Genomic DNA, 24774 nt, shown 5'->3' with positions numbered 1-24774 from the left:
TTCACACACTCTTGTCTCTGAAGAGTCAGGCCTTTCTATTTTACAAGGAGTTGATGAAAAATCAGCAGGTAAGGGGATTACAATTTTATGCTTAGTGGATAACAAATTTAAGAAGCTTCCTTTATAGTGTGGAGCCCAGACAAGTACATGCAACTCTCAGAAATGCTGAGGAAGGAGACAAAGCTGGGGGTGAGGGGAAGGAAGTGCTTCACGTCTTTAAAGTGTAGGGTAAACATCAATGAAGTCATGGCAAGAACTGCGATAAAATTAACCTATATTCTACATTATAGGTTTGGGAATTTTGACCATGAAATAAATCGTACATCAGAGCCCACAGACAATTGCTGCAGAACAGCAGCTACGCCTGGGGTGAAGCATCCTACCTACTTGCTGTGGGCCATTAACACACCAAAACACCATAACTTGGGAACAGCCATCCAGTTTTAGCACCTCCTCAAGTCTGTGGCTCACCAGGTTCAGCAGCTTAAATGGCCAATACCGGGAGCTTTTGGAAGCTTAAATTCAACACTGGTTGCATTCTCTTGGTGGCAAAGGCCAACTTTCTCTTACCCTAGCAGGCTCTTTCCATCTTGACTCAGGCCATGTGTTCCCTAAGGCAATAAGGAATCGCTACACTACAGAAAGGGCTGAGGCTGCAAATCCCAGACAGCAAGTAAATCTGGGCATCAAAAGCTGTGTATCTCCTAAAGCATGAGGACTCCCAAACTGCATTTACTATTTGGTCAGCTACAGGCCAACTCACAGAAATTTCCTACTGTATTCCAAAGGAAGGGGACACACTCATGAAACATTTAGTCTTGGATAGGGTTTTGTGCCTTAAACAGCTTTGCATTACTAGTAAGTCCTTCCTTCCAGCAATGAGTGCTCCCCCTCTACGTCGCATGGCCTGGATTTGCCCTCTGCCCAGACCAAAAGTAAAGCAAACAAGGAAAACTTCAGATTAGCACTAGGAAGAGTCCATGTTGGGAAGGTGCAGCTGTAAATTTCAAGTTCATATGAAGCATGAACAAAGAAGAAAACAACAGAAGGTCTGTGAAATTCATGATACGGTGGGACTTTTTCCTCAGAAAAGTCTCAAGATCACTTGACCCACAGGTTCTCTGACAAGGCTGTGAAAATGCTGGGTTTGACTTCAGTTGTGGAAAGAGGGTTTTTTTGCGCTAAAAATTATATATAATAACTGAACACCAACACACCTAGCCACAGGCCATTGAACAACTGATAACAACTGAAAAACCATTACTGCTTAACAACCCGAAGAGTGTGCTGTGGCTGCAAAAGAGAGCCAGGATGTCTGAAGTAGCAAAAACTGATGAATTAACTTTGCTGGGTGAATGCGCTTTATTTTAGTGCTGAATCTGACTGGCAAGCATGGTTCATTTGGGTAGAATTTTTAGAGAGTACATTTTTATGAGGTCAGCTATAAAATAAGACTGTAAAAAGCCTTCAAGATATCAAGCTAGTTGGTGCTCTATAAATTAGAGAGATCAATCAATACTGCCAGTCTAAAACTACTTGAAAGTAAGACAGGTCTTTAACTACAGTTCAAGTGAAAACCAATCTCAGATATGTATCGCTCACTCATGTCCTTGTCTATGTACAGCCAGTAGTCTTTTTTTCACCACAGTTTTGATGAAACAAAGGGTGGAGAACTCTTCCTGGTCATAACACTGCTATTAGCAAAATTTCCCAAGCAGAGCTGTTTGCAAATTTTACTTTCAGGAGATGTAGCATTGCCCTTCCCCCTCTCAATTTATCACTTTTAGGAGAAAATAAAAGAGTAAAAACTTCCCAATTAAAATGCAGAAGAAACCATGAAGTAAATTTCAAGGTCAGCAGCTGCGTACCACCACTGTAAGACTCTGTTCCCTTTCTGAAAAGCTGCATCAAAGGAATTTCACCTTTTTTCTTTGACAGTGAAGAGCATACACACATGTATGAAAACCAGAAGTGATGCAATAACAGAAATTGTTCCAAGAGCTGCACGCATAGCCCGCAATCATATAGATAAAGCATTTGCAACTCCATGTGGACTTAAACTCATCACATACATCTGATTATATCCTGCTTTATGCAGTAAGCCCAACTTTGCTCAGTCTTTTCAGTAGTGCCCTTGCCTCCCCAGCCCAGAAATGGCCATGCATTATCTTGGTCTTAAGCAATAGTAGGAACTTCAAGCAAAGACAGTTTCAAGGTCTTTACAACGACAGGGAAAAGGACTAGTTCTGTGGCTGGTGACAGAGCCTGGTGATAAGACAGAAATCTCTGGAATGAGCCGAGCTGGCTGTTGTCTGGAGGAGGCAGAGAAGTAGGAAAGCCAAGCGTTACAGCTAACTCACAAGAAATCTTAACAAATTCAAGGTTAAATATCAGAAGACAACATTCATAATTTACTCATGAGGAAGACAGCCTTGCAGCTCTGTATTTTTCCAAAGTGATTGGTCCCTACTGACACCCAACCGTTCAGTCAAAATTCTGATGTCAAAAGATTTGAGACAAGTTTCCAGAAAAGCCAGAGCACAGCTCTCCCTCCCTCAGGGCGTGAATCTAGGAACAGATAGAAGAGGCATAACTCCAGAGAAGGTCTTCTCTGTAGTGGATGATGAAGTACAAGGAACAACATCTGGACAGCTGAAGGCCACAGATCACACTCAGCAACAGAGGGTTGCACTTCTCTCACAAAAAGAGGCAGAACAGAGGTAGTGACTGGAGAAATACCAGATTCAAAGTACATATTAGCAGTGAAACCACTGGATCCCAGAAGGAAGGGGTGCACTAAAATGCATTTCACAGACCAATGGAGAAGGAGGTTAATACTGGTCTCGTCGTTTGTTCAGGACAAGCCATTAGCAAATCCCTGAATGACCTGGAAAGAAAGTATTTCTTCCTTTCATTCCACAAACCCAGGACTCTTCTCTAAATAAATGCATCCACCTTAGGCCTTACATAGTCAGACTATGTAAAATACTACTACTGCTCCCCACCGGTAGATGTGCTCTATTGCAAGTGCTACCTAAGGTTACCAGAAAGGAGCGCTCACTCACCCTATTACCGCGGAGACAGCTGGAGTCAATGCACCAGTCTTGAGTTCTCGCACATTCACCACCTGAGGAACGTTCTTCAGAGTTGATTCAGTCAAGGAGGTGCTTACAGCTTTAAGGAAAAGAAAAAAATCAAAAAGAAAAAAAGAAAAAAAAAAGAGAGGTAAAGATGATCTTCATATTAAGCATTTCATTCAATATGGTGCCTATGAGTAACTCCAGAAGAAATCCATGCAAGTTTCTAGAAGGTATGTGGTCTATCTGACCCAAAATGTTTGATACCTCAGCCTTCAATAAGGACACCAAAGAAGTGGGCAGCTTTCTCTAATAGAGAGTTGGTACACTTTTCCTTGTTAGCTGACCAAGTCCAATTACTCTTCCAAACTTTCCCTTCCTTACATTGTAACATCTTAGGTTAACAGCAAGGACCTGCCTAGTTACACCCCAGCCTCTGCCAGAATTCATGTCAGTAGTCCACTTTCTGCACTTACGCTCTCCCTTGGGCAAGGAAAATAAACTATTCCAATTCCTCCACCAGTGAGTGAATTTTGTTTCTTTTCTGCATTGACTCTGCAATACTGGAGAAGCACCGAGAAATGTCTAAAACCAAACAAGAAAAGCTAAAATTGGGGAACCTTTCTCCTGTCAACTCAAAACCTTACAAGCAGATCCAAGGCTTAACTGAACAGTTCACCTTTAACTTTTCAATATTAAAATTGTTTTACAATTCAAATCTTTAATTGCACAGCTAATAATGAAGAGTTATTAATATAGGCCTGTGACATCCTTTCTCTGCTCTCCAGCAGTTTCTTGCACACAGACCAACTGCCACGCCAGGATCTCCTAAGGGTCATTGACATTTCTGCCACTGCACAGATGAGAAGGGGCACAAAGAAACCTGAGGTGGGAGTTTCTCGGGCATTTTGTGCTAGTAGCTTACAGGAAGAAGGAAGACAAAGAAACACTGGATAGCTCAGAGGTGCAACAAATACAGATCTGCGTCACATTTTCTTTGATGATCTTCTTTGAGAGCACTAAATTCCTGTGAAAGCCACATTCAACTGCTCAGAGGTCACTTGGGCAATTAGCCATCCTTTTACCTGGGGACTGGTTAGCCATCTGCCTCCGCAGAGCTGCAGCAGCAGCTGCTTGTGGTGCTGGAACAGTGACAGTGGGAGCAGGGGCCCCATGTTTCACAGTCTTTGTTGCAAGCATTGTACTGTCTGCCCCTTGTGGTATGATTCTGTTTGAAGTCGTAGGCACTAAAAAACAAACAAACAAAAATATTAGAGTTCACTGTATCTCTACAAATCAGGGAGACTTGAAAGGCTTTGCTGAACTACAGTTCCTCAAAGCACACAGCTTCCTTCTGACAAGACTGACACGCAGGCCTTTTAAGCAATCAACACAATCTGTCCCTGGCAGTTTCTGTACATCCCAATGAATTCAGTAAGTCTCAATCGCTGTCATTTCAATGCATTAGATGACTTTCAGTTTGCTGTTACAGACACTTCTGCTGACACCTTATTTTTCTCTCTGGCTACAGAGATTAAAAAAAACACACCTCTCTTGCACAAGGAAAACTGAGTGTATGCAAATATAGTTCTTACTGTGACTCACTGGGCTCAGAACTCCTAACCTTGGCCACACCAACCAAATGCACTAGTACTTCAGTTTCCTGGTCTTCAGGCACTATTTTAAGAAATAATGGCATACGCTTAAGGCAAATTTCTAAAGGAAGACAGTGCAGCCTATGGCCAGTATTATCTGAAAGAGACAGGCTATCAGAAAAACATAGTCAATGAGTCAAGATATTTTAGCGCTTTTAGCTCAAGCTCATGAGGTTACAATGCCACTCTGCTAACTGCTTCTGGAAACCTGGCAATGTAAATCTGTATGCTGCAATCTCATTTCTCCAGGACCTGAAGCACTGGCAACGGATACAGTGGTTTAAAGACACCGACAAGAACACAAGCAGAAGAGGAGAGACACTGCAAAAACAACTCACGTAAAGTACCCAGGGAGAGGTGCTGTTTCCCAAAGGACGGAGACTGAACCATCAAACCAGGCTGGATAGAGGGAGTACGGACCACAGGAGCATGACGAGGGACTTGGACTGGAGCAGCCTCTTCTTCCTGGTCCACTGCCTGTGAATCATCATTCTCCAGCGACTGGGAAACCGAGGATGTTGAACTGACTTCATCCAAATCTTCATAATATCTTGTGGACAAGAAGGCAGATCGGGACAAAGTTGCTGCAATATCAGAAACAAAATCACATTTGTGTATTGAGTTGAGGGAACCATCCAGCCTAACAGCCAAGACAGAGACACCTTATTTTAGGATGCTCTTCTACTGGCTTGTTTTAATCCTGCATTGATGGGATTTGACTTCTTAGCTGCCAGGAAAGGCAACCTTCAACAAGATGGTAACCAAAGGAAATTCTTACTCAGAGCAGATGAGGGAACAGGAAATGAGAAGTATGGGTTGAGGAGTGAAAAGCCAAAAGCTAACTTCAGGACTGATTCCCACAGCAGGTAAGTCACCCTCCTGGAAAGCATTTCAGACTTCTACAGTAACTAAAGCTTTACCTGGAGCTGTAGACCTAATTGGTGGAGTTTTCCTCTTGGCTAGGAAATTCCTCAACTGTGCCTGTTTCACAGGGGACAATTTAGCTGGAAAACCAAAGACAGTTATTAGACTATAATCAAAAAAAGTAATTCACATTTATGGTGTGAATGCCAGGAAGGAAGAATAAATTACCAGGTACTTTAGGCAGAGGTTTGGCATGCGATTCCAAGGTAGTTTTCATCAAGGCATTGCGCAGGCTTTCAAGTTCACTGTCAAAACTGGGACAAGGCAGAGTAGTGAAAAACCATGACCAGCAGAAAGAAACCAACCAAATCAGGAACAAAAGAGGGCTAAAGGAGCTATGAGAACCATTGACTTATCTGGAACAAAAATTGGCTCCTCTAGATACTATGCTACTTAAACACATGCATCTTTATTTTGGAAACTCTAAGAGCCATTCACTACTTCCCCTGAATTCAGACAGACAACTAGCAGTACCTCAGCCTGGAGGCTCTATTATCCTGTGCACTATAAAAACCATAACTTTTAGGGGAAATTTCTGATAAGCATCGAATAGTGTGTCACAGAATATAACCAATGAGCTTCTGTATTACCTGGGTATAGTTTAGTATCATTTTTAGGACAACCTGTCCTCCCCTACCACATCCACAAACCATCATTCTTTGGAGGATGCACCCTTGCACATTGCTGGGGGCAAGAGAGAAGGAGTGTCAACACCTCTCAGGAACTCATGTTTCACATACCTTTGAGCACTGCTAAGAGAAGATGTATCACTGGGAACACTCCACTGAGATGTCCGATTATACAGTCGGAGCTGCTGCAGGCTGTTCACGAGCTGATTTAGTCTCTTCCTCTGCTGATTGATTATTTCCCGGTTATTAGCCAGGGTGTTAAACAAAGTCTCTCGCTCAGGAACTATCAGACGCCTTCAGACATAAGATCAAGAGACAGGGATAAGGACCATTCTATATATCTGGCCACAAGCAGGCATGCATACACAAAGTAGTTCAGTGGTTCTAGCTACTTCAACTCCATGAGGTCAAACACAGAATCATAGACTCGTTTAGGTAGGAAAAGACCTTTAAGATCATCAAGTCCAACCGTTAACCCAGCACTGCCAAGCCCACCACTAAACCATGTCCCTAAGCACCACATCTACGTGTCTTTTAAATACGTCCAGGGATGGGGACTCAACCACTTCCCTGGGCAGCCTGTGCCAGTGCCTGACCATCCTTTCAGTGAAGCAATTTTTGAAATTGAACTGAAATCAGTTAGTTCATCTCAAATGCATATTTCTCCTTTGGATATGCTGCAAGTTTATTCATTTAGCTCATTTACTTCAAGATGTTTTATTTATTAGAAAGGTTTTATTAGCTACCACCAATGGATGCGTTTGGTTTCTACAAAGCTTATTTTATAGTTTTTTTCTATAAGCACTATTCACACTGTACACAAAGATGCAGCAAGCTTGTAACACGTATGAAACCTATAGCTCCCATTAGATGTCTTAGTCAAGCTCTATTCCTAGACCCCCTTGAAAAAGATCATACTGTTAAATGGAAAGAGGCTTTTGTCTGTTGATTAGAGACTAATGCCCAATTCACTGACATGTTCCTTACAGTTGTTCTGTATTCCAATTTCAGTTACTTACTTCTGTTTTCTCTTCTGTTCCAGGTGCCGATCCCACTCCAGATCCAAAACGTCGTTCACATCCTGAACAGCAAACTTCACGTACTGGTGCAAGCGTCGAATTTCCTACCATGGAAAATAAAGTCAGCTTTTAATTCACCTCAGAAATCTCAGTTTCAGTTGAAGCTGAAGACCCTTTGGGCTCATTCAGTCCAAGCCATGCAGCACTTTCCCATATTTCTGCTTGGAAAGTTTTATCAGCACAACAGAACCCAACACAGTGAAATTCTATTTATCCTACTTATCCATCAATGGGGTACGCACAGGGCTTGGCTTGGGCATTTTATCCCAGCTCTCAACCAGAAATACTACTTCCCATAATGTTTGCAAAACATTGCCAGGTCTTTACAGAAAGGGTTTTACAAACATCAGGCATTATACAAAACAAACCTTATTTCAAGTCTCATTTCCAGAACATGAGTCATTTGCTCCCATTTTACAGTGTTGAAACTTCTAACAATTATAGGTGATCAAAGCTTTGCAGGCTATTCACATGGCTCTAGGATACCAGCGTTCACAGACTATGATTCATGAAAGCATTCACAAATGCTCACAACTCCCACATCAAGGCAAGGAATTAACTTGATTTTTATAGGTAGGAAAAAAAAAAAAAAAAAAGGAGGCACAGAGAGAGTAAAGTGAGTTATCCACGACCACAGAGTTGCACAACTGGCACAACTAAGCCAGAGACCTCTGGCTACAAGCCCTGCTCCCTAAACAAAACCAGCGTTCAGTCTCATAGTTGTCACCCCTCCAGCCTGTCATGGCATGAACATGTCTTGAACTCATAAAATGGAAATGGAAACTGCAGTTGGTTTCAGCTCATCTCAGCAGAACGCTCACTGAAATACAATGATGAAGCAGCCAAGTAACACAGCTTGGGAAAAATTCCACTACAACTGTTTTCAAGACACAGCATGAAATTCTAATGTGACATACCCAACCTGACACCAAATCCAGTCCTACTGTGGGCTCAGCTTTACACATTACAAGCACAGGTTTCCTCTCTTCAGCAACTATTAGCATTATATAGCAGCAACTCTCTGGACAGCAAATCAATATGGCTGGACATCAGAAAAGCCTCAAGATCGTTAAAACTTCATTGAAAACTAATACACGAAGTTGACTAAGTGAGCTTTTCTCACCCAGGAGAATGGGGATGAGGTAGACTGAACAAAATTTAAGAGTCAGACTAGAGCTGTCTTCCTCGTAAACTTTCAGAAAGTTGACCTGAAAGCTCTCTCCTTACATTCCAATCCGCTTCCACTTCTCTCTGACTCTGTTATTCTTTCCTCATGATCCTCTCTCTAGACCAGCGAAACAAGCATTTCAAGCCTGAAATGTCACAGAGACATACTGGACATGAAAGCAGGCATACGATTAAGACTGTGAATCAATCTACAGAATCCAGGTGAAGATTAGAGATCAGACCTAAAAGAAATTACTTCATGTCAGCTGATTTCTAGTAACTGTCTGTGTGTATGCTCGATACCTACTGTAACAAATACGGCATTCAATTATGTCTTCAGCCTGCTAGTCAAACTTCTTGAGGGGAACTTACAAGCGTATAAAAGACCAATTATCATTTGTAGGGCACGTTGACTCTATTTTGCTTAGGGTTAATAGCCCTCTCATCACCAGAGCTGTAACAAAAACAAAAAAACAAAAAAAAAAAAAAAAAAAAAAAAGAGTGCTTCACCCCTAGCTTCTTTCATGTCTTTGAAAGCCTCTTTATGTACTGCTGGTTATTTTCCTTTGTGCCCCAGCTTTTAGAATATCATTTAGCTTTACGCTCCACCATCCATGAAATTAACCACACAATTCTCTAAGTCATAATAAATCATCAAACTGTTCCATAAGGCACTTGCTGAAGATAAAAATAATTCCAAGAACTCTTCTACAGTGTTGGAAAAAAAAAATTTCTTTCAACTGAAATCCCTGAGCAAACACCACGGGCTGAGAAGGAACAGGATGTCAAGAGTCACATTCTAAGCTTAGAATAGACTTGGATCTCAGGTGAACTACTTCCCTTCAGCAGGAGTTTTGAACCAGCACTGCAAATTGCAAGAACACAGAGGAGCTTTAGGAGAGGATTTTCAGCATGTCTTGCAAACTCATGGAAAACAAAGCTCATCACATTTTTACTAGAATATGTTGAAACAGCAAACACCTAGGGCAGAACAAAACTGCTGGGCAGTTGCACACGCAAAGTCTCAGTTTTCTTTTATTTAAAACTCCCGATTATAAGTTGGCTGACATGTTTCATACCTGCAGCTGTGCTTCACTCTTGGGATCCAAAGGTTTCTTATAGAGCAAGTGTAAATACCCCAAGCTATGATTCCGTTCATTTTGTTCTCTAGCCTCTTCTACCCCTGCAAATCCCTCCAGCAAGGTTGTCTTCAGAATACTAATATCTCCGTGAAGTGACTGCAAATAGAAATAGAACAGATGGGACAAGGTTCAAAGTAACATTTTTTCATTGCCATCTCTAGCTCAGGGGCTTCTGCAAGTGTCTGCCTGAAAGCACAAATGCAAACGTCACCCTCACATTAAAGCAGCATAGTCAGATGTTCCATCTACATCAGCTCAGCTTTAGTAGGTTAAGCAGGAACATCAGGTGAGAAACAGTCATTGCTGAGGAGCTAAACAGTTTGAAGATACTCTGCTCACCTCTGTTGTCTCTTTAATTTCCAAGAGGAAGGTGTGAAGATCATCTGACTCAGTTCGCAACATCTTCATTTCCTCTGGAGTACCAACTTGGAAACAGGCTTTAGAAGTCCGGGCCTTCAGTTCCTCCATCTCCTTTTGAAAATGTGCAATCTACAAAGGGAAGCAGCAGAAAGTGCAGCCACTGAAACATAGCAGGGTCTGGAACAAATGTCGCAGCTCTTGGATAATGTTTCTACTACACCATAAACACCTGTCACTTTGCAGCCAAAGGAGGAAATTCTTCTTGAACATTAACAGGAAAGAATACTCAATTTTTCCAGCACAGTGACTAAAATTAAAGATGACTGAACAGGACACACAAACAGCAATTACAAACCAGGCTGATTATCTTGGGAAAAATTTACATTCTGATTCCTAGACTGCCGACAGACACCATCAGAACATAGGTGAACTGAAAATTAGTGCCTGTGGACCTATACAGTGGTCTTACAGCTTCTAAAATGAAGAAAACTGCTTGAAAATCTCACCTCCTCTCTGATTCCTGCTATGACAGGGTCTGAATCCTTCCACTGGTGGGCCTGTTTCTCTAAAGCTGTGCTGGGGAGTGCCGATTTGCCCTGAAAAAAACCCAAACCAAAACCAAAAACGCTATTAGGGATATTCCTTAGCAACAGGGAGCTTAGAATATCAAAAAAGGCCTGCTGTTAGAAACTCCATTCAGACACCAGTCACCAAGGAGACAATTGTCATAAGCATAAATACCAGTTCCACAGTAAACTAAGACTGGTATGTGCATGTTTGAAGTAGGACTGAGGACTACCTGGAGATATGTGGCTAAAGCTTTATGAAAGCAAAGGAAATCTTTGTGTGCTGCTCTGTATTACTGCTTTGATTTTAATATCCAACAAACTTGATGTCTCTCTTAATACACGGTCAAGGCATCTCTTGGCTGCTTATTAGCTAGGAAAGCTGTGAAACCTCATTTCCATAACAACAGGAAGAATTAGTTTCTACAGCTCTGATTATGACAACATACATCAAAACACAGCTCTCTAAAGCCATGCATAGAACACAGTTTTAATCCCACAGATTTGCTACTATTTTAATGTCAAAAGCTAGCTAATTCTTGACCTAAGAACAGTCATTCAGTCCAATAAATTCTAAGCAATTCATGGGCCATATAAAACATTCACCTTCTAAAGAATCCACTCAAGTTCCCATTACCTGACTAGAGCTTGGCTTTGCTGCAGACGGGGTGATTTTGGCTGTCTTCTGTAGTAAAGAAGCTGAAGGCATATTTTGAGCAGGACGTGCCACTGGAATTTAAAAAGAGGAACAGCAATTTATGAACTTATACAAAGCTTGAGAAAACAGGTTGCGATCAGACACAACCATAATCACCACTGTCAAATCCAAAAGCAATAGTGGTATGGGCCGCAGCGCAAGAACACTCCTTCCTCAGGTGCTGTTTTACTCCCATCCAACTTCTCTGCTAATGGTAACTGTCACTCTCCGATATCTGGCTGTACTACTCCTGAAGGACCTCAAGACCCCCAGTCACACGATCATTTGAGAGATGGAGTATTATTCTACTAACAAATGAGTGCTATCTAATATAAGCTCATTTGTGACCATTTTGAACTCTAGTCACTCCAGATGCAAGATAAGGCACTGGTTTGTGTGACTGCCCAGGAACATTCATAATCAGAGATGTATTACAGAGCACTGAAAATGCCAGAACTTCTGGATGACTGTAAGAGGCTGAATACATTCATTTCACATATGGCTCTCTGGGGAACAAAGGGCACAAATGGAAAAACTTCTCAGTTTCAGTACTAAGTCCATCACATTGTTGTGGTGTGCAAAACAGGACGTCCTGTACACCAATAAAAGCAGCAGGAAAAACAAGAAAGAAAGAAGCCAAACGAAGCTCACTATGTCCTAAAACTTTTACAACATTGTTTATAACGCATTATTCCCTACACTATGCATCAGACTCCTACCTGTGGCAGGCACAGGGGTTGAAGCCTTCAGTGGTGCGGTAGGAGAGGCTGTGAGGGGCGTGGACGCTCCAGAAGCAGTTTTTGAAGTGGTTGAGAATGAAAACATTGTGGAAGTGCATTGACCACTGCTGCTAGTGGGAGAAGAGGTGTCTACAGCAGTGAACCTGCAACAGAAAGCAGAACATCTTTCAGCTCTGAACTGGTCCTGGCTGTTTCCCTCCATTCAAAATGAAGGACTAAGTTCTAATTAATTAGCACCCTCCGGGATCAGCAACAACTGAAGCTCCAGATACAAGTGTAGCTTCTGGAGATAGTGGGAAGGAGCCATTCAGGATCATTTCTGAATATGTGGAACCACAAAGACTGCTACTAGAGACCCACACAGTGAGCAAAAGCCAAATGCCAGCAAAAAGTACTACTCTGCTTCAAAATGCACCTCATCATTTTCCACCAAAGCATCAACTACAGCAAATCTGAGCTGCCCTTCAATATCATCCTTGCAGCGAGGCTCAAACAGAAATTCTGCAAGAAAATATGAATTTCCATTCATCTGCAAACTCAGCTCCTCAAGGCAGCCAATTTAAATATTCAGCCAATTCACAAGCGTATCATTTGCTTTATACACAAAATATAAAATTTAAAAAGCCATAAGAGCTACCATCAGACCTTGGTGTAGTAAAGATTTTTCTAATTAAAAAAATAATCATTTGAACCATCAGAAATTTCTTATGAAGCATTTACATGAAAATTGCTCTCCATAGCAAGCAGCTCCAATTAACATAGCTCTGTGTTTTAAACCATTCTTTCTAAAAAAGAGCAAGTCTCAGGAGTTGGAGGGAAGAGTGGGTATATGAAATCTGAGAACGTTCATCACTCAAATCCATTTTGGATCATTTCTAATCAATATTAGTTTTCTTTCAGTTGGCATCAACAAGCTTGGAAGATTTCAGATCCTGTGTTCAGTGACCAAGCATCCATTTAAGAACAAAACCAAAAGGTCTGGCACCTTCTCCACTGAACACAGGAGTGGAAAAGAAATCCATCAGCTATGGATACAGCTTCCTCTCAGCTCCGCGAGTTACTCTTTAGGTTGGGGGTAAGGAACCTTCAAACAGTCAAAGAAACTTGTGCTACCACCACCACACTAAACCAGTCCCAGACATAAAGAATTTCAAACACCAGTGTTCCCCAAGAGTCTTTAACCATGATTTGCATCAAACCAAGGCACAGAATTACCGTTTGATGCCTATGAAGCAAAGACATGAAAACACTAGGTCTCTGGCAAATTATCAGTCTAATTTTTGGCATCGTCCCTCAATTAATATTTTGCCCACGAACATAATCCCTAGCATGGGAAGCACTGAGGGTTTTCACAGCCAAGATGGCTATGTCTTGGATAACGAGAGGCTTTCTCAGTGCTTTCTTGGGAGCATGGGGAACAGCTGTCAGGGCAAAAAGCCAGAAACCTTCTTCAGAACTACCTCACATTGTTCATGCCTGGAGCAATTTAACAAGTATCCAGCCACTGCATTAACTACTGTATCTATTTACTTCTCACTGAGGTTCACTTTGACTGAAGAAGCTGAAGGTGCAAAAGATGACTTCTGTGCAACAGGTGTGGTGGAGAGTGGTGGCCCAGGCGAGCTGTCTGCAGCGGGTTTAAAGTTCATGGATCCAAACGAAAAGGAGGTGGCAGTGGCTGTAGTGGTGCCTACAGAAGGAGCAGGAGTCACAGATGCCTTAGGAGAAGCAGAGGAGAAAGAGAACGTTGCTGCTCCAGTCAGACCGGGAGCCAGGGCTTGTCTGGAGGCATCAGTGGCAAAGGGGTAAGGCGGCGGATCGCTGCCCGTAGCGCCAGGCATCTTCACAGTTGAAGGTATAAAGGAAAAAGCAGCCGCTCCACCCGCTGCAGGAGGCTGACTTGAGGCAGGTGCAGTAGGAGCAACACCTGGTACAGCGTCAGGCTTTACAGAAGTTGGAGGAGTGGTTGGAGTTGTGGCAGTACTTCCTGCAGAAAGACAAATGGGGAAGGAAGAGACTCATTTGGCTGTATTGACTAATGGCAGAAGGTATTGCAAGGCCAAACGCTATTTGACGGGGACAGTTCAACGCTCTCTCGCCCACTGGACAGACAGTACAGTGAGGAAGAGAGATGACAGAGCCGGGCTTCCAGTCCCCAAACCCAGTAAGTGATATAGAAAGTGCACAAAGTCCAAGCCACGATCAATACTACAGTCTGTCTAGATTAACGTTGTCTGGAATTTCTTGTGAAAAGGCTTCACCTTTCTCCATTGATTTTGATGAGGTTCCTGCCATCTCAAATAAAGCAGGCTGTCAGCACACAAGTCAGCCAGTGCTGCAGAGAGGCAGGCTGCCAAACCAAAACACTCTGTTTGGGGAAGGAGAAGCAAATTTGGGCTTAGGGAAGAAAACGGTGGGTTTGCAATTATTACTGCATGCATGCAGACAAGCAAAACAATCAGCTTACCTGCCTACCCCAGTGTAGGAAACTGCCTACTTCACAAGGCATATGGCAACATATATATAACTGATAAAACTGCTACTCTTCACCCACTAACGCAATTTTCAGAGTGCTGCAGAAAGCTATTGTTTAAATAAGCTTTTACTGCAGCCAAACACCTTAGTTCATATAATGGCCTCCCGTGGCAAAATATATGGAGGAAAACCATCACATCTCTGCAGCATGCAGACCGTGCTCTGGGTCTGCGCAGTGCTTGATCCTTGTCCCCAAGCAGAGCCTGCAGTCACTGCTGCAGTTCTAGTCAGACACCCTAAAGCTGGGCAAAGGCCTCCTAGAATTTCTTTGGCCCTGTTCCCCAAAGGTCAACTGCACAGCAGAGTCTAAGTGCACAGTTCACAAAGTGCTTGAGATCCCGTATAATGAACGGGACTAGACAATTTCACACTGCTGCACAAAAGACAGAGGACAGTCCTGGGAGCACAAAACACTCAAGAACTGCTCCCCACTATCATTATAAAGAAAAAAATTATTTTATGTGACCACATACATGTGTGAATACCAAACTTACAGACGAAGATGACAAAGATCCATAAATGCAAATGTCTCCCTAACCCACTGGAGCACTTACCTGCTGATTTTGGAACCCTCTCCCCTACTAACTGCAACGGCTCTGGGGTCACAATAAGCGATCTGACCCCCGGGTTTTGATTGATCATGTAAAATGGGCAGAGCACACCATCCGTAGAGAGCAGGATCAGAACTGGAGCTGGAGCAAGGGTCTTCTCATCACCTGCCAGAGACCACACATGTAAGTCCTGCAGCCAAAGCTTCCTGTTCTGTTCCTACTGGCATTGGCACCTTCATGTGACTTGCTTAGAACATGATTTCTTACGTTTCTCCCTTCTTGCTTTCACTTGCATCTTTACTCCTTTGCTTCTCTGTGAATGCCCAGTTCTCTTTTTTTCCTTCTTTATTCCTTCCTATGCCTGACTTCATGTTTCAGAAATTCATAGATGAAGGGTTATTTTGACAATCAAATGTCATCTCCTGAATGACAAAGCCCAACTTTCAACCATGAATTCCTGTGCCAAGCTTTTTCATATTTTGAAGTAGTCCTTTTTTCCACCTATACTCTGCTCCTTCCTTCAACCCTCTATGCCTTTTGGCAATCCCCACATTCCATTGGGTCCATCATTAACATTCATATACATAAAGTACAAACGAGAATTGCTAGATAGGAAGCTTTTTAACTTTAAAGAAAGCCAACATCAAACAAACATCCTGATGATCTGAACCTCCGATATAAGATACTTGCGTTTTGCACAGCTGCAGCTTTCAGCCTAGAGTCCGCTTCAATTCAAATATTCTCAGCACAATTAAAGGCCCCAAACTACGCCCTGTATTTCTAAAAATTTTTCTGTATCGGTTTAACTGTGCTTAATTCCACATGGGAACAAGCTCCAGGACAAATGAGGTTTCTTTGCAATCCAAACTTGCTGTGAACTGCAAAGCCAATTAATGTGCAGCCAAAACCGAGCTGATTGCACTCTGTGAGAACACAGAGAATGTGTTAGCAAAACGCTTCTCCAAAAACCTTTCTAAAAACTAAGGCAGTACGACCTGGGCTTAAAAAAAAGCTGTGCTGACAGATTCCTTAATCCAATAACTGTGTAGATTAACAGAGAACATGCTTCAAATTCAATTTTGCATTCAAGTACAAAGTTTGACCTCAATTCCCTACTGTAGGTTTTCATTCAGGTAAAGTTCTCAGTTAATCGGCACCCTCCTGTGCTCTTCAGGAACTCTTGACTGCAGCACCTTCCACTCTGCCTGAAGGCATCTCTATTTCAATCTGTCTCTAGGTTTCAAGGGAGAGTTTTCAGAATTCACTAAGGTACAACACAACAGCTCAGATGTGTCTCCAGTTTCAGCCTCCGACAAGGTGCTTTGAAGAGCCTTCAGGCAGCACAGAAGATACAGCAGTAATGTGACTGGCTAGATGTAGAGCACAGCAGGGTTCAGTCAGTACAGGCCCTGCGCTTTAATGCGGAATTAAAACCCACAGATTCACCTCAATGACCTTTATTTTTTCTGGCTTTGAAACTAACCCACTTTTCCTTTAGATCAGTGCAAATGTACTTCATTACAAAACAGTTCTGCAAAACGACATAAGCTACAAGAATAAAGAAAACCTCCCCAGCAGCCTGAAATCCCCAGTGTTAGAATACGACTCCTTTAAATTCACAATTATCCCAGCTCTGTGAAACACAGACATAACTCAGGTGCTTTGTTTGCCATGTCTGTTAGCGTAGTATCCCAGGCTGCTGAAAGCTTTGAGGAAGAACTGTATTTACCACTTTGCCATTTGAATCCTTACACAGAAGTAAGCCCACATGCGCTGTGGGCGTGGTACAAAAAGGCAGGATGTATTCTCTGTGCTGGCCTCCCTTTCAGAATGATCTCCTAGAACCCTGAGAACCAGGCTGCCCCTCAAAAATATCTCATATATCGCTATTACTGGACTATTCCACAAGAAAGACTGACAAGACTTACTGATCGGGATAGGCATGTTACTGGTGTAGTCTACAGCAACGCCAACAGGCAGAGTGTCATCGCTCTTATCTGTCACAGGAAGTTCTGCTCTGCTGGAGTCCTCCAAAACCCATGATTCCCAGTTCTGAAAAAGTAAGATCATTATTTTGACTACTGCTTTCCTGTGATCAGTCTTCTGCAGAACTCCAGCCTACTACAGTTGAAAGACTACAAAAAAGCTAGAGAGCATCTACTTAAATTGGTCAGACTAACAAATGCCAGAAGTATCAGGGCCCTTCACAGATTTGTGTAACTTCTCAGACACCACTGCACGTCAGAGTTAAGGCCAGACAGTTTTAACGTTTAACTTCAACTGATGACCTCACACGAATCACTTTATCATAGTGAGCTTGGCCAAATTTTGAGGCTGCCAAGTGAATCATGAAAAACAGACTTCTGGTACTTGGTTCACAACATACTGTGTTTCTGTTTATCCCTTCTCTTTTGTGTCACTCAGATCTCTTGTTCATCTAAGAATTATGTTTATCTTAAGATTCTGTACAACTCAGATGTAAAAAGAACAGGGGTTTTTGTTGTTGTTTTGGGGTGTTTTTTAAAATTATACCATCTCATTGTATTCCAGGTCTTACATAGGTTATACTTGCTTAGGTTTTCAAGAAAGAGGAGGTACATATGCACAAATGCAACAGGAACAAGAATATTACCTGATCCCCTTGCCTGGCAAGAATGCTGACTTCTGTGGAAGCTGCTGAAGCTGCCAGAACTAGATCCCTGTAAGCATGGACACAAATAGGTTAAAACCAACATGACAATCTACAGCAAGGTCCCCAGCCCCACAATTCATTATCACCTATATGAATTCATAACTAGGAATACAATTATAACAATACGAAACTGACTTTTCCTCCCAAGATGAAGGAAACGTGATTTGCTACATCACTGTAGACCGTTTTTTTTTTCTTTAAAAACTAGTCACCAGGGGCTGAAACCCTCTGGCAACCAATGATTTGACAGCCACTCTATCATCATAAATAATGACGGACTAAGTCAGGTAGTCAAAAAGTTAGGAGCAGCTTCTTCACACAGATACAGAATTAAGCGAGACAAAAGATCATGCTTTACCCAACCAATGACTTATAATCTCAAGGGAAATTGTTATGACAGATTTTAAACAATAATACATATTCTCACCAGACAAATGAGTATGTTGGCATGGAGACAAAGCACGCAGGAGAAATTAGCTGTACTTACACAAAGCATTTTCAAAATACAATTTCATTTGTCTTGTATTCAGGCATTATGTAGTTTACAAAAGGGAGGAACACAATACACTGAGAAGCTTTGACCACTCAGACATGCATAACAAGGGAAAGACTCTGCCATGATTCCTGCTACTCACCATTCCTCAACATAGTTGAGGAAGTAATGATGCTGTCTCTCTGTGCAACTCCCATAGCAAGGCTCCATGAAATTCACAAACTTCTCTGGTCGCTTCTCTTCCTTTTTCTGTAAGACCAACATGGATAATTTACCTTCCAACGCAGAAATCAAGTAATCTCCCATAAATATGACTGCATAGGGGTACAGCAATAATTGCCACACACTTCAAGAGAGAACAGGCATCATAAGACCACTTGAAAAACAAAGAACAAAGCAAACAAACCAAACCCCTCCTCCAAAAGATAAAGGGACAAGAAAGAGGTGAGAATTCCAGGGACTTTAGATCTCACACACCCCCCCCCCCTCCCAGCAATAAACACCCTGATACTAAATAAGTGCATATCCTCAGGCCTAAAAATCTCCCTAACCTAAACAAAAAAAAAAAAAAAATATCAGGACTCTGCATCAGGTAAGGTTTTCTTCCCAAATGTTTACTTCAGAGGCTAAAAGTCTTCATGTCATAATTTGATCTTGGCAGAGAACAGGTTACTGATCGGTTTTCAAGTGGATATTACTTCCTCCACTCAATCCCCCCCCAAGCCCAAACCCATGATTTACAGTAGTACCAAACTCAAATTCTACATGATGCCAATGTGAATAATAAAAGCAACTTGCCATTGTAATATACAAGTCAAAAACAAGCAATAAACATTTCTGTTGTTGTGACTTGCTGGCACTTACAGGCAATATGGCTATGACCACTTCTGGAGGTGTTTCCAGTGTCCCATCAGCCGCTGCGTATACGATAGTGAAGACATACGTGCCAATCCACAGTACATCCAAAACTGAAAGAGAAGGAAACAAACACCTCAGCCAGAAACACTTCAGAACGATCCTTCCTTGTATGTTGATTTTAACTGCGCACAGCACACAAAAGCAAATGACAAAGAAACAAATAAGGAATCACTAACTTCTAAATTACCAAGATAAAGAATTTCAATGATCTGTCTCCAGAACATCAATCTTATTAGGGGAGAAAACTATTTGATCCCAGAAATTTCAAACGCAAACTAGCCGAACATATTTGATTTGCTCGATGATATCACAGGCAAGACAACGCCAGTGTTTTCAAACATGGATGATGTTTTGGCATATCCAAATGAAGTGTTTCTGCTTTTCTAAACTTACTGCTTTGACATTTTATTGAAGAGTCAAAATGATGAGATGAAACTCACACGAAATATGAGAATGGGATTTATATCCAGAATTCTTCACGCTAAAGGGAGATTACTTGTGACAGTACTGTCTATCACATTGATAAGTGAAAAATAGCTTTTAAAATGCATATTCAAAAGATTCTAGAAATAGACAAGGACTCTGTCCAACTGGTAACTTTTTTACACAACCCAGAGATAAAGCTTTTTTTTCTTCCCCCAAATATTTAAAAATCACACTGTAATTACATAACCAATGCAGTATACAGCTGCTATAACTAAAAACAACATAAGGAGGAATGAGTAAAAATATTTCAAAAGAGAAAACAAGTTAAAAAGAAATACAAAGATGTACCTTTAACAGGATTGTCTGAGTCATAGAAGGGAGGACAAGGGATTACTTTCTTCTCCTGCAGATTCTGCAAATAAAACTACTCTTAAATACAAAGAAAAAGCCACCAAACAAAGCCAACTGCAAGTTTTGCAGAAAGCCCAGAGCATTGGTTTAGAGCAACTCACCCGCTCTTTAACACTCATCATGTGCCACTCTGAAATCATGACTTTTCAGTGGCAGACGCAAACCTTAAACTAAACCCAGCATTGGTCTAAGACACCTTAATATTACTGAAGGGCTTGGGCAGCTTCACATGGCTCACACCGTGTGCCACCTGACCAAATTCTGTAGCTTGCAATGCAAAGAAAATAAAGCATACTGCAAAGCAGTGAACAGACATAATACTTACAGGCAGATATTGCACCACGGTGCCATTTTGCCTCCCTACAGCCAGCTGTTTTCCCTTCGGGCTCCAACACACTAAGCAAAAAAGAGAATTTCATTAGCACTAAGGAACTGGAGAGTTACAAGGCCCCACAAAAGCAGGACCAATAAATTAAAACGGCATTTTTTTTCCCCTGCAAAAAAACATGAATTAAACAGTCATCCAGTCAGAGAGAAAGCAAGACTGCACAGATCAAAAACCAACAGATGATGACTCTTATTTGCATGCTTCCTTGGAAATGAGTCAAGACAGCACAAACCACAGGTGGGCACATTTGACTCTAATTCACAAGATGCAGCCCCTCCAATCAACTGGGGAAGAGCAGTTACATTGCAACACATTTTCCAAGTCTTAGGGAGCCTAAATCCTTCCTTTCTGTGAAGAATTTTTTTTGAAGAAACCTTCTCCCCAGACAAATAGCCTGTCTTTTTACACCTCTCAATTCGCTTCAGTTCTTCAGCGTCCGACATTCTGTATGCTATTGTAGGCTGCCACTCACCAGATGTAACAGCTACAGAGGAAGGCAGCGTGGCATACACTTTCACAGAGTCCGTGACCTGCAGGACAGAGATGCTGCCATCGGACAGACAGATGGCCACCATGGCGGGACTAGCAGGGTTCCACTTCAGGTCATTCACCATTGCTGCGCTTCCCGAGTCCTTGGCTAGTTTGTGGTAAGCAAATGCACGTTTCTGCTGTTTTGCCTTTTAGGAAAGACATATACATGAGACAGTCAAAGCGGAGCACAAAACCAAGTTCTCCCAAAGTCATAATCCAAAGCGTCTTTGACCTTTCTATAAATTACTGACTGATAAAAATAAGAAGCAGATGTTGAGTTTACTGAACAAATCCTTTACAAGACACCTCCCACAGAGAAACACAAAATCCCACCCGAGATATGCCTCTCCTCCTGCTGTAATTTGAAAAAAAAATTTAAAAGCCATTTTGCGTATACTTTACCTGATTTAAGAACGTGCGGACATCAAAAAAGCCAATGAAGGAACCGATCTCACTGGACATCATACAGACGGACAGCGTGAGATTATCACAGCTTAGAGCAAGGTGCTGCACAGGAAACTTCATGGGAACTAAGGTACTCTGAACATTCTCCACTTAAAACACAAAAGGAAAGAAAGACAGAATGAAGGAGACAAATTTAAATAGCAAGAACTGTTCTTGTAAAACAACATCATCAGAACGAGTTTATGCAAAAATCACCAGTCCTATTAACAGCAGCTGTCAAAGCTAACACAGAAAAACTGAGTGACAGCAAACCCCTTCATCTCTGTGAACAGTCTCAAGAGTTGCCAAATTCCTAAGAAAAGAAAATTCCACTTTCCTTCCTCAGTAACCTGGAGGAACAATAAGTGGACAGATTTTTGGTTTTACTTACGTATGCATATGAATACCTCGGGTGGTACAGTTACTAAGGACAAGAGAACAAAACCCATTTTGCACTTAGGTGGTGGAACAGCTACTGCTTTCTCCCTTGCAGGACAGTCTTTTAGTCAGAGTGGATAACTCAGTGTGAGAACTCTGTCCCTCACTCACACACCTCTCTGATGCATACACAGGTTCACAGCTCAAAGACTGGCTACCAAGACAGTGGCTGCAAGGAAAGGGGTACATTCTCAGTTAGGAAAAGCCAGCCTCGCTGTCTGGCACTGAACACAGGTGACCAAACCTGAATGACACTTGAACAGGAGCTAGCACAGAGCATCCTGGTGACATGTTCCCAACAACTGTACTTCATTTCAGCTAGAGGTACAGCAACTATTGTCTCTGCCTTCTCACACAAGAAAACGTGGTAATGCACAAAAGAGCATGACGAAGACTGTATCAAAACCCCAGAGCTCCGTATCATAAAAACCCATATAAAGCTGTCTCTGCAAAGACCACGAGATGTAAGTGTGCCTTACCAATTTTATTGGGATCTTCTCCCAGCTGGTTTTGCATGAGAAGGTTTCTAGTGTGAAAGATCTGCAGGCTGGTTCCTCCACCAGCAAAGACCAGCCCATATTTGTTAGACACCGCAAGGAGACTGGAGCGCTCTTTGGGAAGATCATCCGGAGCATCAAAGATGCGGACCTTCTTCAGTGCTCTGAACTGAAAATCCTGTTGTAAAAGAGTTGGGAAGTAGCTGTACATATGCTGGCAAAGAGGAATAGTTTACTTCAATTGCTCTAAGACATTAAGTTGAAAAGCCTTTTAATGAGAGCTGCAAAACACCTGCCAAGGCAGAGTCCACACCCATGATGTCAATGGCCATCCCATCACATTTTCTGTCTCATCTAAGAAAGACTGAGATCACACCACATTTTTTCCATTGGCTGAATCTCTCTTCCACTCAGTGCCCATGTTCATAAAACCTGTAGGAGTTGAATCTGTCCAGGACATCTAACCTTCTCAGAAACATACCAAAACTAGCCAATGGATACAAAACAAAAAAGAAAGAGAAGGGAACAAAGCAGAGATATGACACAATTGAACAAAACTTGTTGCCACAAAGCTACAAAGCACACATCTGCTTAAACACATCTTTGCTTGCTACTGTAATTTATGATGCACAGAAGAGATACAGTTATTCCTTCCACCCACCCCCAGTAATTACTTTGTATAATCAGACTTATTTTTTGCATTTGTTTCTTTCATAATTTACATTGTGCTTTTGTAAAAGCAGGAAGAGAAAAGCAGAGCAAGACAAAAACTCCAAAAACACAAACTGAATTAAGAAACAGCAGCTGCACTATTACCATGCAAAACCCGAGGTCCCCCTTAGGAACGAGTCTCTCTTCCCAAGGTGCCAATTGTTGAACAGAGCACTGGATCGAACACCAGTAACTCAAATCAGGCATCTGAGTGTTATTTCCTCATTATTACCAAAGCACTGAGTAAGTACATTCCTGCAACCTGAGGAGGCTGCAGGAACTCATAAACTTCTGCAAAACAAACAGCCCAACTCCCTTGTTTTTGAAGGTGCCTGAGCAGAAACCAGGGGCACAAAGATCCACGTGGGCTTCAGGAATCCATCCCCCCATGTCCCTGCTTATGCAGCCTCACAGTAACACTCCGAGAGACACAGCAATGGGCTAGGCTGGCACCACACAGCAAGACTCCAGTTTACACTGTCCCATAGCAGACAACCACACGTGCTGTTCCCAAAAGCAGCAGATTCCCAGCACAAGGAACACTGACAGGAGGACTTGGAAACACATCACTTCTCTCCCAAAATAAGCTTCCTCCAACTCTCATGTTCTGCCTCTCCTCCCCAGGTGTCACCAAGACCCTCCTCCATCACAGGCCATGCCAGCCTCTCCCTCTTCCACCCCACAGGCTTGGACCAGACTCCGCCGAAAAGTCCTCCAGTGCTCCACAAACCCTGCAAGGATGCCTCACAAGGCCCCTGCCATGACCCGAGCCACACCACCCCCCCACCGCCCTGTCAGCCCCACGGCGCAAGCCAAGTTCCTCCCATAACCTCTATCACCCCTCACAGCCCAGGCCAAGCCCTCCCCAAGCCCCGTTCCCCTCATGGCCCCCTCCGGGCCCAAGCCAAGGCCCCCGGCCCGAGCCAAAGCGCCTGTCAACCCCCCTACCGCCGCGGGCTGCCCCCTCACAGTCCGCCTGCTCCTCCCCCTCCCCTCACCTTCATCTCCCGCTCCGGGATCACGTCCATATCGTCCCCCATGGCGGCGCCGGCAGCCCCGAGGCCCGCGGTCCCCGCCACCCTGCGCGCAGCCGGGAAACCGCCGCGCGCCCGCCAGTGCGCTCACTTCCGCTTCCGGCGGGGCCGCTCTAGCCACAGCTCTCGATGCTCGGCGGCGGGAGTCCTCCGGCGGGCCCCGCCTCGCCGCAGCTCCCGGGGCTGAAGGGTGGGAGGGCAAGCGGCCGCCCCGCACGGCAGAGAGCCGGCCCGCACGGCGAGGCTGAGCAAGCGGCTGTGTTTAATAAACCCTTTTTTTTCCTTGTGAGCTGAGGTGGGGCCAGGCCCGGTCGCGGTGGGTGCTGCAGGCCGCACCCGCCGGCCCTTCTCCGCCCTGAGGAGATCCGCCCCGCCGGGGCTGCCGCCGGGGCCCTGAGGGGACAGGCCCCACTGGGGATGGGACTTGGCTGCCAGCAGGCCCCCTCTCCCAGCTGCGCAATGGTGGGGGCTGGCAGGGAGCTGCTCCACCCTGTCCATCAACCCTCGGTAAGGGGCTCCGATGCTTTTTCCCCGGCAAAGGTCCAGCACTGCTGCGGCTGTAAGCAAATCCCCCTCCCTTAGCCTGGACTGCAGCGGGAGCCCACCGTCCAGCACTCGGGTCGGTCCCCGTACACCTCCAGTCACATTGCAGTGGAGCTGGAAAGCTGG

The 24774-nt window shown here is 43.3% G+C and overlaps 1 protein-coding gene across 7 annotated transcripts in view; it reads right to left on the bottom strand.

The window, feature by feature from the left end:
- NUP214 (nucleoporin 214) overlaps nt 1–24206 on the bottom strand; it is a 45250-nt gene extending 21044 nt beyond the window's left edge. For 5 of the 7 annotated variants that reach the window (XM_087752867.1, XM_087752869.1, XM_087752868.1 and 2 more), the window contains exons 1-24: nt 24070–24206; nt 22343–22538; nt 21384–21535; nt 20923–21127; nt 20388–20458; nt 20000–20063; nt 19172–19275; nt 18450–18556; nt 17755–17821; nt 17051–17174; nt 15126–15287; nt 13567–14023; nt 12016–12179; nt 11237–11328; nt 10540–10629; nt 10013–10162; nt 9611–9769; nt 7305–7408; nt 6397–6579; nt 5825–5910; nt 5653–5736; nt 5071–5316; nt 4163–4324; nt 3066–3174 (exon numbers count right to left, since the gene is read on the bottom strand). In XM_087752867.1, coding sequence (XP_087608993.1) covers nt 3066–3174; nt 4163–4324; nt 5071–5316; nt 5653–5736; nt 5825–5910; nt 6397–6579; nt 7305–7408; nt 9611–9769; nt 10013–10162; nt 10540–10629; nt 11237–11328; nt 12016–12179; nt 13567–14023; nt 15126–15287; nt 17051–17174; nt 17755–17821; nt 18450–18556; nt 19172–19275; nt 20000–20063; nt 20388–20458; nt 20923–21127; nt 21384–21535; nt 22343–22538; nt 24070–24111 — 3380 coding nt within the window. In that variant the 5' untranslated portion in view covers nt 24112–24206. The remainder of the gene's footprint in view (nt 1–3065; nt 3175–4162; nt 4325–5070; nt 5317–5652; nt 5737–5824; nt 5911–6396; nt 6580–7304; nt 7409–9610; nt 9770–10012; nt 10163–10539; nt 10630–11236; nt 11329–12015; nt 12180–13566; nt 14024–15125; nt 15288–17050; nt 17175–17754; nt 17822–18449; nt 18557–19171; nt 19276–19999; nt 20064–20387; nt 20459–20922; nt 21128–21383; nt 21536–22342; nt 22539–24069) is intronic. The other 2 variants (XM_087752871.1, XM_087752872.1) reach the window with 1 other exon arrangement.
- Between the last annotated feature and the right edge of the window lie 568 nt (nt 24207–24774).

Source organism: Nipponia nippon, unplaced genomic scaffold (genome assembly GCF_047370975.1).
Source record: "Nipponia nippon isolate SJK-2023a ecotype South Korea unplaced genomic scaffold, ASM4737097v1 scaffold_16, whole genome shotgun sequence".
Lineage (NCBI taxonomy): Eukaryota > Metazoa > Chordata > Aves > Pelecaniformes > Threskiornithidae > Nipponia > Nipponia nippon.
The sequence above is the reverse complement of the archived record's forward strand: the minus strand, read 5'-3'. Positions and strand labels throughout refer to the sequence as shown.